The 16,026-nt window shown below is 52.0% G+C and overlaps 7 protein-coding genes across 7 annotated transcripts; 3 read left to right on the forward strand and 4 right to left on the reverse strand.

Moving 5' to 3' along the window:
* Positions 1-256: 256 nt before the first annotated feature.
* BO82DRAFT_417811 (FabD/lysophospholipase-like protein) lies at positions 257-2,491 on the forward strand (the record flags this gene model as incomplete). The annotated part of the gene is made up of 9 exons (XM_025640039.1): positions 257-267; positions 389-410; positions 663-746; positions 800-1,024; positions 1,073-1,298; positions 1,344-1,500; positions 1,555-1,582; positions 1,632-1,888; positions 1,939-2,491. 9 exons carry the CDS (start codon positions 257-259, stop codon positions 2,489-2,491), a joined length of 1,563 nt encoding a protein of 520 aa, XP_025490417.1.
* A 1,806-nt stretch (positions 2,492-4,297) lies between these two features.
* Positions 4,298-5,552, reverse strand: BO82DRAFT_366011 (uncharacterized protein; the record flags this gene model as incomplete). The annotated part of the gene is made up of 5 exons (XM_025637025.1): positions 4,298-4,670; positions 4,959-5,130; positions 5,187-5,262; positions 5,479-5,510; positions 5,546-5,552. 5 exons carry the CDS (start codon positions 5,550-5,552, stop codon positions 4,298-4,300), a joined length of 660 nt encoding a protein of 219 aa, XP_025490418.1.
* Positions 5,553-5,904: 352 nt separating this feature from the next.
* Positions 5,905-7,453, reverse strand: BO82DRAFT_375698 (MFS transporter; the record flags this gene model as incomplete). The annotated part of the gene is made up of 2 exons (XM_025637486.1): positions 5,905-5,929; positions 5,997-7,453. 2 exons carry the CDS (start codon positions 7,451-7,453, stop codon positions 5,905-5,907), a joined length of 1,482 nt encoding a protein of 493 aa, XP_025490419.1.
* Positions 7,454-7,736: 283 nt separating this feature from the next.
* Positions 7,737-10,060, forward strand: BO82DRAFT_417818 (beta-d-glucoside glucohydrolase D; the record flags this gene model as incomplete). Its single annotated transcript, XM_025640040.1, has 2 exons — positions 7,737-7,830; positions 7,890-10,060. 2 exons carry the CDS (start codon positions 7,737-7,739, stop codon positions 10,058-10,060), a joined length of 2,265 nt encoding a protein of 754 aa, XP_025490420.1.
* Positions 10,061-11,539: 1,479 nt separating this feature from the next.
* BO82DRAFT_355615 (uncharacterized protein) lies at positions 11,540-12,603 on the forward strand. The gene is made up of 2 exons (XM_025635496.1): positions 11,540-11,777; positions 11,880-12,603. The coding sequence occupies exons 1-2, from the start codon at positions 11,564-11,566 to the stop codon at positions 12,413-12,415; spliced, it is 750 nt and encodes a 249-aa protein (XP_025490421.1). The 5' UTR covers positions 11,540-11,563; the 3' UTR covers positions 12,416-12,603.
* A 363-nt stretch (positions 12,604-12,966) lies between these two features.
* Positions 12,967-14,028, reverse strand: BO82DRAFT_417832 (uncharacterized protein; the record flags this gene model as incomplete). The annotated part of the gene is made up of 4 exons (XM_025640041.1): positions 13,768-14,028; positions 13,422-13,716; positions 13,019-13,370; positions 12,967-12,988 (listed from the first exon to the last, which is right to left on the reverse strand). The coding sequence occupies exons 1-4, from the start codon at positions 13,927-13,929 to the stop codon at positions 12,967-12,969; spliced, it is 831 nt and encodes a 276-aa protein (XP_025490422.1). The 5' UTR covers positions 13,930-14,028.
* Positions 14,029-14,327: 299 nt separating this feature from the next.
* On the reverse strand, positions 14,328-15,681 carry BO82DRAFT_393176 (uncharacterized protein; the record flags this gene model as incomplete). Its single annotated transcript, XM_025638654.1, has 3 exons — positions 14,328-14,769; positions 14,843-15,089; positions 15,155-15,681. The coding sequence occupies 3 exons, from the start codon at positions 15,679-15,681 to the stop codon at positions 14,566-14,568; spliced, it is 978 nt and encodes a 325-aa protein (XP_025490423.1). The 3' UTR covers positions 14,328-14,565.
* Positions 15,682-16,026: the final 345 nt, after the last annotated feature.

Raw genomic sequence — 16,026 nt, forward strand, 5'->3', positions numbered from 1 at the left:
CCAAAACCACGGTTTTTGTCCGAACAAAGAAGGTTTCAATGCTTATATGGCCATCGCTCCTTAGAGTGACTCTATACCATGATTCGTCATTCACATTGCAGGCAGGAGGCTTTTGACTTAAATCTGAATCAGTTCGCGCCTATATGCAAAACGATTATGGATCTGAAAACTTGCCATAATTCTTAGCACAACCCCCTTTTGGTGTTCGCTCATATAAGATATATCATCTGTACTATGTCATCTAAGAAGCTTCGAAATGTCCGCGAGGTGAGAGGCAAAGACAAAGTGGAGGGACTCTTTCTGGTTTCTCCTCCAAGAGAAGGATCAAATGAGCACCAGGCAGGAATCCAAAAATTGGCTAAGTGAATCTTCGCTGTTAAGAGTACAGACAATTTGGGAAGCTGATCATTGTAGGGTGATTCTTGTACATGATGTAAATGGTCATCCATTCAACAGCTGGTCCAAAAGGTACACAGACAACTTTTGGCCAGAACTGTTGTACAAGAATTTGCCATGCTCTAGAATCTTGTCATATGGGTACATTACAAGTCCACTCTACCCATTGACCTCAGCTGCGAGCATATTCTTTCGGTATCTTGACATACTCAAGGTATACAACCGTCGATTCGTAACTGTCTGATGCATCCTTTCACTAAGAACAGAATCAGGAGGAATTGGCCGACCACGAAAATGAAGGGCGAACCATATTTGTTGCCATAGGCTTGGGTGGAGCCATTGCCAAAAGGGTATGATACTTTATAACATGCTCTGACTGAGAAATTTACATCTTATTTGACAGATATTGCTTGATGCTCGCGAAAGTGTTACACATTGGATCTGGGAAAAATGTGATGGAATTATCAACATCCACCCAACTGCATCCTCATACCGTCTACGATCCGGCATTCGTCTCCCATATGACAGGAATCTAATGAATGAGGCTCAAGTTATAAACAATGAATTTCAAACCATCTCATCTATGGTCAACACTGCTGACATTAGAAATACTCCTCGTCGTTTATTTGTGAGTCCTTCATTACACAGGTGTCGCAAAGTGTCTAATGGTCTGTAGCAATCACCAGCAGAATCTTCGCAGGAACATGAAGGCTCCTTTGAAACAAATACATACGAGGCATATTCACAGTCAAATGACTGGTATCGCGTGCTTGATGAAAGCGATGATTTATTTATGTTCATACTTGACAAAGTGGTTACCTGGTTACGACGGGGCCAGAATATCTCCGCCAATACTCAGTTGAACACGCGAGCGGACCCCCACCTTCGGATACTCAGCATTGGTAAGGCCAAAATAGATGATCGTCGAATTACACTAACAATTATAGATGGTGGCGGGGTACGAGGTTTGTGCTCGTTGCTTGTCTTAAAGCGTCTCATGACTGCGATACGTGACTTGGAAGTTAGCAAGAGACCTGAGACCAAGGACGAAGCTCGAGAACCAGTAAATTATTTCCAATTTGCTGGCGGAACAAGCACCGGAGGGTCAGTAACGCTTTCACTTCCAGTAAGAACATTGAAGCTGACCTGGAAGGATAGATTAATCTGCATTATGCTGTTTCGACTTGTAAGTTCTGTCCTTTTAGAGTGGACATGAAAGTATTAACTTCGAGAAGGAGATGAAGGTGTCCGATGCCATTGAGGAATACAGAAGACTTTCGCCAATCATTTTTCGCCAGAGGTGGACACGTTTCCTGGGTTCCAACATGTTGAAAGCTGCTATTGGGAGACCCTGGTTTGATGGAAAGGCCCTTGAAAAAGGTATAAGGGATTTGTTGATTCGTAATCTCCCTGCTGCTGAGAGGAGCCGTCTGCAAGACGAGATGCCGGATGAGGTACAGCTACACTCAGGAAATAACCAACGTGTGAAAATGTGAGTCAGCCCTGGTGAGTCCCACTCCACAAATATAACACATTTTCCAGGTTTGTATGCGCGGTGAGGAAAGATAATGCTGCAGTCACACGATTCAAGAACTATGGGCAGCCAAATGCATGTAAAGTGTGGGAGGCTGCCACCGCTACTTGCGCGGCTCCGTTCTATTTCCCGACGGCAAGGGTAAATGGAATCGGATACTGGGATGGTGGTTTGGGAGCAAACAACCCGATATCTCAGGTGTGGCTTGAAAAGAAGTTGCTTTTTCCCAAACCAGACACTAAGTGTGTCATTAGTCTGGGAACAGGACGTCCTGAAAAAGTCACTAAGTCATGGATTCCATTGATTGGACGGGCCAAAAGAGTTCTTGGACATTTGATGAACACCGAAGTAAAACACAAAAAATTTGAGGACAAGGCTCACAAGCACGACATATTTTATCGGAGATTTAACCCAACCACTTCTGATCGTGACATCGGAATGGCTGATCATAGACTCCTCGATCTACTTGAGAGTTACACAGATGCCTACCTTGATGCAGATGACATTCGGGATGATATTTGGGATTGTGCTAGGCTATTGGCGCGGTGGCAGGACGAATAGTGTTGCGGAGGATCTTGTTTGCATTGAAATCTAGGGGGAGACAGCTCTAATGTATTGATGAAACAATCTCTCAGAAGAGATGTGCAACAAGATTGGCTGGCTGAAACGCGTGATACAAATTATGGATATGATTAAAAAAGATTATCCTAGTGGAGTTGCTTTCCCCTGACCTTATAGGCGGTAAGAAATGGCAAATAGCACCACTGCCAGCCAACAGCATTCGCCTAGCATCCAGGTGCTACTCATACACCTAACCGTTAGGCCATGAGCATATGAACACCATGCATAATCAATTCTAGATAATTCTATGATACCTATCGTGCTGGACAGGTCTTGACGGATCACCTCATACGTTCTTGTCTGGAATAGGGAGACACACCAGAACAATATTATCTAGATAACGTACCGGGCAGCTGCTGGCCTAGTCTGCGTAAGCCATCAGTCCCTCGGAGGCATACAATCTTATATGGCTATGCATCTCGAAGTCGCTGCCTGCGACCAACAGCCCTTTACTCAGACTAAGAATTATATACACAGACTCGTTTGCGCCATTATTGTTCAGTTGAATATAACTTTCCGTCACGATGCAGTAGCTCTCACACCGTAGCTCACCCTAATGGCCACCCAACTTTGTCTGTGAACCGATTTGCAACTTGTGCAGACTTTATCGAGACTCTTCCAGATCCTTAGTAGTCCCCAACGTTTGGTGGTTGATGTGTCAAGACCCTGAAGTAGCAGATAAATCGTCAAGAAGGATGCCAGCCACATAACCTGATACAATACACCCACTGTAATAGGAGACCACTGTATCCCATCGAAGACACTTGCATCACCAATGCCTTCCCGTATCTGGTCCCTGAATGGCCTGAATCTATTATCATACGCCTGGAATACCAAAATAGGAGAGTATGTCACAATCGTTTCTTCCTCTCCTCGCACAGTAATGGACCCATAGTATCTCCCAATCTCCATGCCAGGATATAGGCACCGACGATCGCACTCGAAGCGCCCATGCCTGTGCGTGCCGAAGGGAAATAGGCCGCAGGTGGTCCTGATACCACGGATTCAGTTGGATCAGACCTTGTCTCTCGCAGTAGTTCACCAGGTTCCATCAGCGATTCCAGAATCGTATCGAGTTCCACACCCGCTCCTTGACAGACGTCTGCGGACGCCTTATTTTTCTCATCAACATCTTCAGATTGTCCGTCACACTGCTGTCGGTCCTTTACACCTGAATACGACGCGGATCATGTTACCGGGTCAGAACAAACCGACCTCCGGCCCTCACAATCTCCAAGCCACCGGTAAGGTTTTACAACCCTTGACCATAACTGTTGGCATGAATATAAGCCCGTTGTATTCCCGAGAGGTCGGCTCTCCTTCAAATTGAACATTTCTGGTGCAACCCTTACCAACGGTACAGCTACTCTTTCAACATCCTCGAGCTTAGCACTGCCCCCGACCCCGGTACCCTCTCGATGCACGCGACTAACTGCACTCCTTCTACTAAAAGATCCATCCCTCACCCAAGATCGCCATCAACACACCCCGTCTTCTTTTTTGCTGTACCTGCGGAGACGGCAGGGGAAGTGTGAAATTGGAGGGGCATGGCAAGAGCTATGCCCGCCTTGGCCATGTACTGCTTGTACGGGTAAAGACGAGGCCAGCTTCGACAGCGACGAAGCCCGGATTCGCATGTCGAACATCCTCCCCGAGGTCGGGTGACTTTGGTTACCAGGAATTTGCGGGATTGGTAATCTCTGCTCCATATGATATAACTTCTTGAGGCAGTATATATCCATCCATCTATCTACTCGCTCCACTTCCACTTTCGAGCGTCTTTCCCTCATCGTCCCTCAAATGCCTTCGATCTTTGGCCCCAACACCCAACCACAGCAAATCCGGCCAGCTATAGTGACCCACTACATCCACAAACGCCTTGGCCTTGTCGATCTCATCTTGATCAAGGTCCGCATAGATGATCCCCTCCTCCGTGGGAGGAATGAGCTCCGACAGAAGCCGTCCGTCCGGCCTAGCGGCGTGTCCACGACGCTGTCGAGACACTCGGCGGACGCGTCGCCGAACGAAGTCCGTGCGCTCCATGTGCGTCGCCTTGATCTTGCGGCGGAGGGTGAGGATCGCGCCCGTGTGGGAGATGCTGGCCTGCGAGATGCAGAGGCTGCCGTGGAGGTGTTCGGAGCACGACGAGGATGTTGTTGTCTTTGGCGGCGGCGGTGGTGATGCGTCTCATTTGGGGGGAGTCGGTGCGCCGGGATTTGCGGATGTAGATGATGGTTGTTTGGTTTTGGTTTAATACGGTGGTTTCCCTCGGACAGCATGAGGTCGGTTTTTTTCTTTTGCTTTCCGTCCCGTTTCATTTCTCTTTTTCTTTCTTTTTTTCATTAGGCGGGGACATAGATAAGTAGGAAGAATACATCAGAACCAGGTGGAGTACCCCGGAAATCACCACTCGGGGAAGGCGATGAGCTGGGCCCCCTGCGAGGCAGCCTCGGCGATCAGAGCGCATGTTTTGTCGACCGTTGCGTCGAGGTCGAGCCAGACGGGTTCAGCTTGGGTTGACGGCGACGCCGATCTTGGTGGAGGGTGGAGCTGCCATGGTAGTGGTAGTGTTTCAGTTACTGAGTAAAGGTCTAAGTCGGCAGGCGATGGTGGACGATTGAACTGGTGGACATACGTAAATAGGATGGGTTAGGGTTGAAATCGATATCCCCGATAAGTAACGGCTGTGACCACTGACTGTATAGGCCTGGCTAAAGAATTGCACAGCTAATTAACTTATCAGAGCGGGCGGTGGGTTTCCGCCAGGTGATTGGTAGTCTTCTGGGTGGCCTCTTTCATCTCATTACCCTAGTTGAACACAATCGTCTTGTTGATCACTCGAAGTATGCCTATCATCGCCGTACTCCAGGTCGATATCGCGGCGGAAGCTGAAATTCCGCCGCTATCTGAACTTGGTTACTACTAACCTTATTGGGAGGGGCGTCGGGGCTGATAAGATCTGATTGATTCTAGCCAGATAACCCACGAACAAACCCAGCATCTTTAGTGTTGATCATTACTTATCCCACATGGGCAGTTGCAGTGAGAGAAGATTGTGGAAAGACTTTTCCTCTCAAATCTTTTCTAGTTGAGAACCCCCTTTAGGTAATTTTCTGTCTTGTGTAATCGCCTTTGTATGGGTGATGAGGCACTTTTAACAATCAATATGCTAAGTATAATTATCTCTCCTATTGATATTGGAAGGATGATTGCTGCTGAAAATATTGTATTAATAGATCTGTAAGGTAGACCGTACCTGCAGTGCAGGATTGATCAATACCCACCGGGCCCGAGACAGAAAGCCTAGTAGTAGAAGACAATCATGTGAAAGATCAACTTTGAGAAATAAATAATTAGCAGAGTCCGGTCCACTGCATGCTATAATAACAAGTAACTTCAAGTAAGGCTCGACTTCCTCCTCCTCAGCAAATCACGCGTCTCGGACCACTCCCTAATCCTCTTCCCCCAAAAGAACATCGCCAACGTCGTAAGCATAACCCCCACGCTCACAGCCCCAAACGTCGAGAAGAAAACCAGGGTCCCACTCTCACCCACGAAATCATTGAACACAAAGGACAGCCCAAACGCAAACGCGCTCTTGGCCACCATCGCGAGTCCAAACGCATCCCCTGCCCGCTCGGCGAAGACATCATTCGTGTACGCCACGATTCCCGTACACCCCATGCCGACGGCAAAGTTGATGATCGCCATGAACACCCCGCACACGACGGCACTGTCGCCATGGTCCGTCGCGGCGCCCAGCCCAAATGCCCCGACAGCCATGGCGATCGTTGCGGGGAGCAGCACCGGGAGCCGGTACTCGGGCTCGTATACACCGTGTTGGCTGCGAGTGGCCATCAGGCGGCTGCTCAGGTCGCACAGCCACCCGCCCAGCACGGTGCCCAGGGCGGACCCGATGAGCGGGGCGATGCCGGTGAGATTTCCCACCGCGACGGTGGACAGAGCCCACGGAGCAGCGGTGAAGATCTGCGAGGCCACCGCGCCGAGGAGGATGGTCCAGGTGAAGGTGACGGACCACAGGATGCAGCCCCAGATGACAATGGGGTCGAGGAGGAGGGCCAGGGGCTCGATAAGCGCGAAGATAAGGTTGCCTCGTTTCTCTGAGATGGGGAGCGGAGTTATGACTGGTGAAGGGCTGGCCCTCTCTTCTGCGTCGAGGTTCGTGGTTTCGGACTTAATGTCTGGGGTCTTTTCTGGATCGGATATTGTAGTGATGGTCGTTGTGATGGTGGTGGTGGCGGTGATGGCACGGGGAAATGTGGTTTCGGGGAAACATAGGATGATGGCCACAAGGAGAACACCGAAGAGGATGGCTTCGAGCCAGAAGGCCCAGCGCCAAGAGAGCGCCGTGATAACGTATCCGCTGATAACCGGGGTGAGGTTGACCGAGACGATGACGGCGAAGTTCCACTGGCCGACGCGGCGGCCACGTTCGGTGATGGCGAAGACATCATTGATGGAGGCAGTGCCCGCAAGGGCGAAGAAGCCACCCATCCCCAGTCCTTGGAACACACGGGACGCGATAAGTGAAGTGTAGGATTTTGCTGCTGCCGCCCAGCAGCACGAGATGAGCACCAGAAGGGTGGTAAACAGGTAGACCGGCCGCTTGCCGAAATAGTTGGCAAAGGAGGAACAGGCGTAGGCGCTGACTCCGAGGGCCATGACTAGACTTCCATTCAGCAGGGTCACGCTAGTGAGGTCGACCTGGAGATCGGCGGCGACAACAGCAAAGCCGGGAACGAGCAAGGGGCCCAGGGAACCGGTCGCACAGGAGCCCAAGATGATGGTAGCGAAGAGCAGTTCCTTGCGCAGGCGGCTCCAAGTTGATGGATCCGTGGAGGAGATCGATGGTCGCGAGAGTCGCTGGAATAGCTGCAGCATTTTGAAAGACCTTGAATGTTGAAGGTTATGAAGACAACCTGGAAGGAAAAGGCCTGTCTTGCCTGCTTTGGGGATATATTCGGTAATATAGGTTGTCAGTTTTATACGGGCATGCAGTGGCAGTAGGGGCAGATAAGCTATCCGTTACGTTATTATCACAGCGGAAGACCCGCTTCCGCTGCCCTCAACCCGGCGGAGCATCGATAGCATGGTGTTCAAATAGCTTCAAGGTTGGCCGTGACAATCGGTTTGGCATTCAAGCAGCCACCGAACACTAGCGAAAATGCGTCGATTTCTGAGCTGGCAAGGCCTTAGTGTTGCCTGGCTGCTTGCCTCCCCCAGTTTTTGCACTACTGGTCTGCTGGCTGATTTCCAAGGTATGCCATGCCACCATCGCCACCCACCACTCTACCACCGCTGACCTTCCCCTTTCCAGTGGACCTTCAAGACTGGACTGTGGCGTACAACAAATCAGTCGCGGCGGTAGCAACTCTATCCGATGCCGACAAAATCCGGCTGATCTCGGGGCAAAGCGTGCCCTCCATCAGGTTTGAGCCCCTGACCAGCAACGATGGCTCCCAGGGGCTGGAAAGCTTCTTCTACGTCAGTTCGTTCCCCGAGTCCTCGGCCATGGCCCAAACCTGGGACCCCGAGCTTATTCGGGCCGGCTTCCACGCAGTCGGCCAGGAGTTCTACGACAAGGGCTACACCATGGTCAATGGACCCACCACCGGCCCGCAAGGCCGGACTCCCTGGAGCGGCCGGTTGGTGGAGACTCTCGGGCAGGACGTATACCTGGCTGGCATCGCCTTTGCCCACGCCACGGCGGGCATCCGCGACGCAGGCGTCATCCCCTGTGGCAAGCACTTTCTGCTGAACGAGCAGGAGACCAATCGCTCCGAGGTCTACTGGATCGACAACGCCGTCACCGTCCCCCGCAATAACACCGCCTACTCGAGCAACGCCGACGACAAGACCTTGCATGAGGCCTACCTGTGGCCCTTCTACGACGGGGTCAAGGCTGGACTGGGCGCCATTATGTGCGCTATGAATCGTGTCAACGGGAGCTATGCCTGCGAGAACCCAGCCCTCCTCAACCAGATCCTCAAGACCGAACTCGCATTCCCTGGCTTTGTGACCCCGGACACCTCAGGTCAGCACACAGCCCTGGGCTCTGCCAACGGCGGCTTGGACTTTGGCGCCGCCTCCTTCTGGAACAACCAGACCCTCCTCCCTGCCCTCGCCAACGGCACCCTCTCGCAGGCCCGCCTCGACGACATGGCCGTCCGCAACCTCATGCCCTACTTCCAGCAGGGTCTGGACACCAAGTCCCCGCCGCCTGTGCGGAGCGCCACAGACCCCATCGACGTGCGCGCCAACCACCGCGCCCTGATCCGCGAGGCTGGCGGGGCGGCCATCACGTTGGTCAAAAACACCAACGACGCCCTCCCACTGGCTCGTCCGCGCTCGATCGCGGTGTTCGGCGCCAACGCCCGCCCCTCGCTCATCGGGCCCGGGACCACCATGGACGACGTGCATACCCACACCACCTGGCCCGGCCACCTCGTCTTCTCCGGCGGCTCCGGCATGGGCAGCCCCTCCTACGTGGTCACCCCCTATGACGCCCTGCTAGACAAGGCCCAAGCCCACGGGACCCAAATGATGTGGGCGCTGGACGACACCCTCCCGGAGATCGAATACGTCGCCGTGACCGGCACAGCAGGCACCTCAGCGCCGCCCACATTTGCCGGCTACGCCTCAGCCGTCGAGACCTGCCTGGTCTTCATCAACGCCTGGAGTGGCGAGGGCAACGACCGCAGCGAGCTGCGCAACGCGGCGCAGGACGCCATGATCCGCACCGTCGCCGACCACTGCAATAACACCATCGTCTCCGTCACCACGGTCGGCGCCCGCCTCCTGGACGCCTGGATCGCCCACCCCAACGTCACCGCCGTGCTCTACTCCTCGCTGCTAGGCGAGCAGTCCGGCAACGCGCTGGTCGACGTGCTCTACGGGGCCGTCAATCCCTCCGCAAAACTGACGCACACCATCGCCCGCCACGAATCCGACTACCCTGTTCCCGTCTGCATGGCCGCCGACTGCGACTTCGTCGACGGCGTGCACCTGGACTACAAGTACTTCGACCGGTACAACATCACTCCGCGGTATGAGTTCGGGTTCGGCCTCTCGTACACCACCTTCGGCTACTCCGCGCCGGCCGTGGGGGGTGCGGATGAGGCGGCGCTGGCGCGGCGTGGGGCGACGGGCGTGCTCGCTCCCGGGGGGAAGGTGGATCTGTGGGATGAGGTGCTGCGGGTGAGGTTTACGCTCACGAATACTGGGGCCAGGGCGGGCGCGGAGGTGGCGCAGCTCTATGTCTCGTTTCCCGACGAGGCGGCCCAGCCGATGCGGCAGCTGCGGGGGTTCAAGAAGGTCTTTCTCGGTGTTGGAGAGGAGGCGCAGGTCGTGTTCTCGCTGCGGAGGAGGGACCTGAGTTATTGGGATGTAGTGAGCCAGGAGTGGCTTGTTGCGAGGGGGCAGTATCGGTTCTATGTTGGGGCGAGCAGTCGCGATTTGAGGGGTGATGTTAGTTTTATTGTTTCTTGAGGGAGGAGTGGGGTTGGTGGTGTTTGCGTTGGGGTATCGGTAGGTAGGCAGAAGGAAGCAGACACTGGATACGTTCAAGATGCTCACAGTCACTATCATGTTAGCTTACCGATTTCACAAACTCGCTACTTGGGTATGGGCTGAGGAATAGTCAAGTCCTAGTCCAATTTTTGGGATCAGGGCTAGATTATGTGGTCTCTAGTCTTGCCTCCAATAACTAGAGCTTTTAAGATTGAAATACATGCAAATTATGATAATGTATGATAGGTCATAGACATATAAGATGTATTGTATGTTGCAGAGAGCAATTAGAGTTTATAGATCGATGCTCACTCGATGCTCAGCTATCTATACTATAGCAAAGTATAAAAGTCCATCCTTCTAGGCATTGGATCGGATATACTTCCTTTTGGGTGGTTCCCGCCTGGCCCGGTGTTAATTACCCAAACGGGATTAGTCGGCGCAGAACTTAAAAAGTTCATATTGAATGGGATCGACCAAGATGTCGTCGCTAGCCAGGCACCCAGACAGCCCTGGAAAGAGTGGTAGTCAGTGGGAGATTGTAGAATAAGAATCACCATTGTGAATATACAGATGATATTTATCGAATATATTAAACAACTCAATAGAAAATAACCATGTAGTCTAGGAGGCGTTTCAACTAAGTATGATTTATATCCCTACCTCTCAAGCAGTTCTAAGCCCCATGGTCACGGTAAGATAGCGAGTGTTGCGGGAAGTCAGAGCAATATGTCTGAAGAGTCTTATATTCTTGCCGTTACTCACCGCATTAAACATTCCGAGCCTGCAGGACATAATGCTCTGGGGCATGCATGATTCTACTTTAAAATCTTCAGCCAGATTTTGCAGCTCCCTTCCGAGCGAGACTATAAAATAGTGCTGAATGTGGACACGTCAGGCGGGTTCAGCTGGCCCACTGTTAATCCCCACACTCTGCCGCTCTTGCAGCTAAGCAACCACGCCATGAAGCAAGTCTCTCGGAAATGGTGCGACAGGGCGGTGAAGTGTTTATTAGTGGTTGCTAGGTTAGAATTTAGTGTCGTGCTAGTTCTAACTAGGCTAGAGGTTGCTTGTTTCGACTGTCAAAGGCTATATCACTTCGATTGTTGATTTAAAATTCTTCACAGCTCTAACTAGGAGGGTTACTTGAATAGTGACTAGCCCTCAAGAGTCCCCGTCCATTATAGCAACTCCTAAGCTAGGCAAAGCTTTGATGTAGTCCAAGCTCTTAACAAATAACGATTGACAATACAACCGTTAACTGGGTCAGAGCGCCGACTACGCTTCCATGGCTTCTGATTTAATTGCGCTAAATCCTGGCCCAGTCGCAAGTGTGCCCCCGGTGGAAATCCTGCCAGACGGCTCAGCCTTGCCGATCGAGTTAGCACACCATGATAAAAGGAGAACCCAGCCTTTCCCACCCGCTGCAACGTTGCATTCAACTTCCTCGTGCGCCCATTGAATGACACTACCCCTGGCACCATGACTAACGACACTCGCGTCTGCTATTACCCCTCGGGCGCGATAGCTGATGACAACGTACCTTGCTCATCCGACGAGTACACTTCATGCTGTGGAAGCACCGACCTCTGCCTCTCCAACGGGCTCTGCCTGAGTGTCACCCATCAACCATATGTCCTGAGTCGAGGTGCCTGCACCGATCCACAGTGGGGCACCGGATGTTCCCAATATTGCCGTGCGTTGTCCACCCGGGAGAGGGGCGGAAATCCTCTCCTCTCGCCTCTCCGCCTCTCCGCCCTCCAGGTGTGCTGGGGCCATCACACTGACCGTGTTTCAGAGGACAACAACCCCACCGGCGGCTGTTCGATCATCAACCTCAAGTACTACGATGGGGTATCAACCTACTGCTGCGGAACGCCCGTCGCCAACAACGAGTCGGAAGTCGTCTGTCCCGACAATGCCAGCTCCTTCGAAGTGCAGACCGGACACGCAATGGTTGGCTACGCGATGCTGGCCAACGTATCGACTCTCGATGCTACCACGGCAACGTCAACGTGCTCTTCATCGAATGAGACATCCACACTCGCTAACTCGACGGCATCGTGTACGAAAGGCGTCTCTAGCCACGACGCCGCCATTGGCGCCGGGGTAGGAGTACCGTTAGGGGTGATTGCGCTGGCGTCGATCGTATGGGCATTGTTCGAACGAAGGCGGGCAACCGCAGGGCGTGCTGGTTTGTCATCAGCGCCCACCAGCCAGTCTGCGCAGATATATACCCAGCAGCTACTCGTACCCAGTTCACAGCACTTTGGTGGGCCAGCACCTACCGAACTGGATGGGTCGAAAAGGCCATCGGAGCTGGAGACCCCTTGATTGTACGCCTTATCTGTCACCAAGGTTTTACATGTCCCCTCAATGATCTTCTATAGTTATGAGACGGACAGGCAAAATCCGACGACATGCCTTTTAGAGATGCATAAGTGGAGCTGGCATTGCCCCATCCCAATTGCGTTCCTCTGTACATAACAAATATCTACTGGAAGCTCCCAGAGAGTTGGGCGGCAAACAGAATTTGAGCTTTCATACTGTCATTGAATAAAACTGCATTAACCAAACGAGACCTGTAACAAACAAGAGCTATAAGGGGACAAAGACTGCTTGACCTGCTTGGCATTCATCACCAACGCCGCAAAGTAGAAATTCATTGCACCTGCAGAGCTCTTGTGATCCGCAACATTACTGCAGCGCTCAAAACACACAGAGTCTTCATTTGTTCTTTCACACTCAAATTGAATGGACCATAGGTCGTCATCTCCAAGAATGTATCGTGTGTATGCGAGCCCTCCGCGAGGTATGCCGGGTAACTGGTCGTCGGCTTGCCAAATACAAGCCAGGCCTGATGGCCGTCCTGTGCGAAAAGAATTTTACTTGAAAGTTAGCAAACGGCTGCGTCAAGGTGTAAATCGGACCACTTACTATCCACCAAAGACATCATTCCACGGCTTGGCAGACTTGAGCCAGCCGATAATTTCTGCTGTCTCTTGCATTCTGATCCTATCTGAATTATCCATCCGCAGCCCCTTCTTGACCTCTGCGATCGCGCGCACATCATCGATGTCATTCTTGATCCAGATGCCTCCGTCGGTTAAGGCCTTGTATGAACACGTCTTGAAAGTCGCCTCGAAGGCGACGCGGACAATGGTGACTTCGAAATTTGCTTGTGGAATCAAAGTTGACACCGCATCAAGAAACGTGATAAGAGCGACGTTTGTGACTGCCTCGTCATTCGGAGGCTCCCAATCGTCGGGTTCGACCTTGAGCTTCGATTCTACTACTAGGCGTGAGTCACGAAAACCCCGAGGCGTAGGGAGTGGCTTACCTGGTTCATCGCGTTTTCTCTTCATCTGGGAGCGCGTGTTTGCTGAGGGCGAGAACTGATCAACGGCGTCGGCCTTTCTTGCGATGTCCACACATCTCTTCTGCCAATTTAAAACTAAGGCCCATGATCCTGGCCAGCCCGGCTGACCCTCAGCCACGGCATCCAGTCCATCCGGATTACCGACCAATGAGAAATAGTTCTGAATCTCGACCGACTTCGCCACAAGTTGCTCAGCATCATCCCAAACTTCATTCAGGTGGTACTTGGCCTTGTCATTGAGGATGTGAGAGAACTTCTCCGGGCGGGGTCACACTGCCCGAAACAAGACAAATTGCTTCTTCCTGACTTTGGAACCAGAACCAAGCTTCACAAGATCGTGGAGAGACTTTCCTATAAGACGAGACTGTGTCGCAAGCCGGACCCACTCGGACCTGCTTGCAGGGAGCGAGAAACTCCCTCGGAACGAGTCTGCGTCATTATCCTTCTCCTTCCTTCTGAAGAGTGACATCGTGATGAAGGAATGATTGCAATGGTTGTCTCAAGAGGGGCAATGTGGATCTAGAGAGATCGAGTGAGTGATAGAGAGGGAGGGAGGGAGAGAGAGTGTGTGTGATCGAGAGTAAGGGAAGCGGAGAGAGAGAACGTGTGTGTGAGAGAGAGATGAAAAGGGAAGGAGGGAGAGGGATGGAGGGAGGGTGAGGGGAAGATACAGTGCTAAAACAACACAGTCCATGGCCCACCAACGCGTTGCTGCGTTGTTTTGTGTGTTGCCTCCCGGCTTAGTCTCACCTTCGCCTCCCTCTAATTTGTTTCTAGACCGCATCCCAGTTTAGCTCCTATGCTAGAAGGATAGCAGATAGGTAGGATTCAAAAGTAGGCCCCAAGTCATGAGTCATGGTGATATCCCAGGAAATTGCACCCTTCTATGCATTAAGCCACATCCTCGTGACCCTCACGTGCTACTCAGAGTGGACAAATACAAGTAATAGAGCATCAAGCTGTTGAGCCGCTGCACATTGCCCATTTTCTGAACTTTTCAGAGAAAGAGTGAGGAAGCAGAAGACGAGGAAAAAGGAAGAAAAACGACAAGTACAGTACGAATTTATCGCAAGTGACCGTGAAAACTCCACGCAGACTGCAACTCCTAGCCTTCTACCACATCGACCACCGGCAGCCTCTTTGTATCGAGCTTCTTGTTTATCCCCCCACCCATATATCTGACAACATGTCGCCTGATCTCGTTGTTTTCAGCCAAGTAGAGAGGAGTTTTCGAGATGCGAAGCTGATGCCCATCGTGTATGGCAATCAAACACCGTACCTTGCGTCCAAGGAAGGAGACAAGCATTACCTAGCGACAAACAATAGGCAAGGAATATCAGCCCCAATTCACCAAATCGGAACAAGAGCAACGTTGGGATTACCGGAACAACCATATCGAGCAGGCCTTCCATAGACCACCGGGAATACATAAGTGCCAGAATGACTTTTAGCTCAGCCTTTAGCAGAGTGTGTTCCGAGTTGTCAACATCGCCGTGGCTGAGGATGGCTTTGACATGGGGTGGTAAGGGTCGAATCCGGCAGACATAAAGACCTTCGAGGTCCCACGAGATTTGGGTAGAGAAGACCACCCCATCTTTTTCGAAAACAGGTTCCAGGTTGGAATGGTCCCTGGCGCACGTTGCTTAGTTTGCAAAAGCCAGGCCTCGAATCTGCTCTAGGGTCTCGAGACTTACGTTTCTCGCCACTTGTTCAACCAAGTGAGCTTCTGTGTCTCGTCTTCGCAATTCAACCGGGAGCTTGACATCTCGAGATTGAGCCAGTAGGAAAGCTCACCAGCAACAGCGGAAGATGAGAGCGGCTCATTTCTGAATAGCATGAATTCCGGCTTTAGCACATCTGCGGTATTATTGAACCTTTCAGCGGTTTCTGGATCGGAGAGATCCACGGGGTGCTCGTGGATGTAGTCGTACGTGAGAGGGACAAAGTAACTGGCCGGATTCAGAGCTGGAGGGATATCAAGATCGTTGTCAGGGTCACTGGTGAGGCCAAGAGGTAAGATTAGGACGCCAAGCCTCGATAACTGCTCTGGATCCATCAAGATCTGATCGAGCTCCATCGCCCTTGTCACCTTATACGTGACCCAGAGGTTGGATAGCACCTGCTCACGCTGGGAGTCCAGGTCATCCTTTTCAGAAGCACGCGAAAAGAGACGTGGCAGGTGCCTGACGGTACGGAAAGTCTTTCGAAGGATGGCAGACATCACGCGCGGCGAGTGGAGGGATGGTGATGCTCGTGCGGGAAGGGATTCAGGCCTGATGGATAGATAGGATGTAAGAGAAGAAAGTGCGAGGGGTCTGTGGGCTGGGAGGGAGATAGTTGGGAGGAGAAGGAAGCAATAAATAACACACGATAGTGTGTTGTTGATGTCATGCGGCGGACTGCCGTTGCCCCCAAGGCTCGGGAACACCTCACTGTCGCGTCACCCGACTGTTGCAAACATGCAAACCCATATAGATAGATTATGTGAATAATTCAAGCAACGAGATTACCACAACTTTGGACATTTGGAGTAATGCTCTGACTGATTCTACCGAATTCGAGTATG

This window comes from Aspergillus uvarum (genome assembly GCF_003184745.1).
Source record: "Aspergillus uvarum CBS 121591 unplaced genomic scaffold BO82scaffold_38, whole genome shotgun sequence".
In the NCBI taxonomy this organism is placed as follows: domain Eukaryota; kingdom Fungi; phylum Ascomycota; class Eurotiomycetes; order Eurotiales; family Aspergillaceae; genus Aspergillus; species Aspergillus uvarum.

What these genes read in the sequence shown, in the direction of transcription:
- BO82DRAFT_355615 (XM_025635496.1), top strand. Translation starts at nt 11,564, where the DNA reads ATGACTAACGACACTCGCGTCTGCTATTACCCCTCGGGCGCGATAGCT. An exon ending in CGGATGTTCCCAATATTGCC is followed by an intron (nt 11,778 to 11,879) that starts GTGCGTTGTCCA and finishes ACCGTGTTTCAG; the next exon opens with AGGACAACAACCCCACCGGC.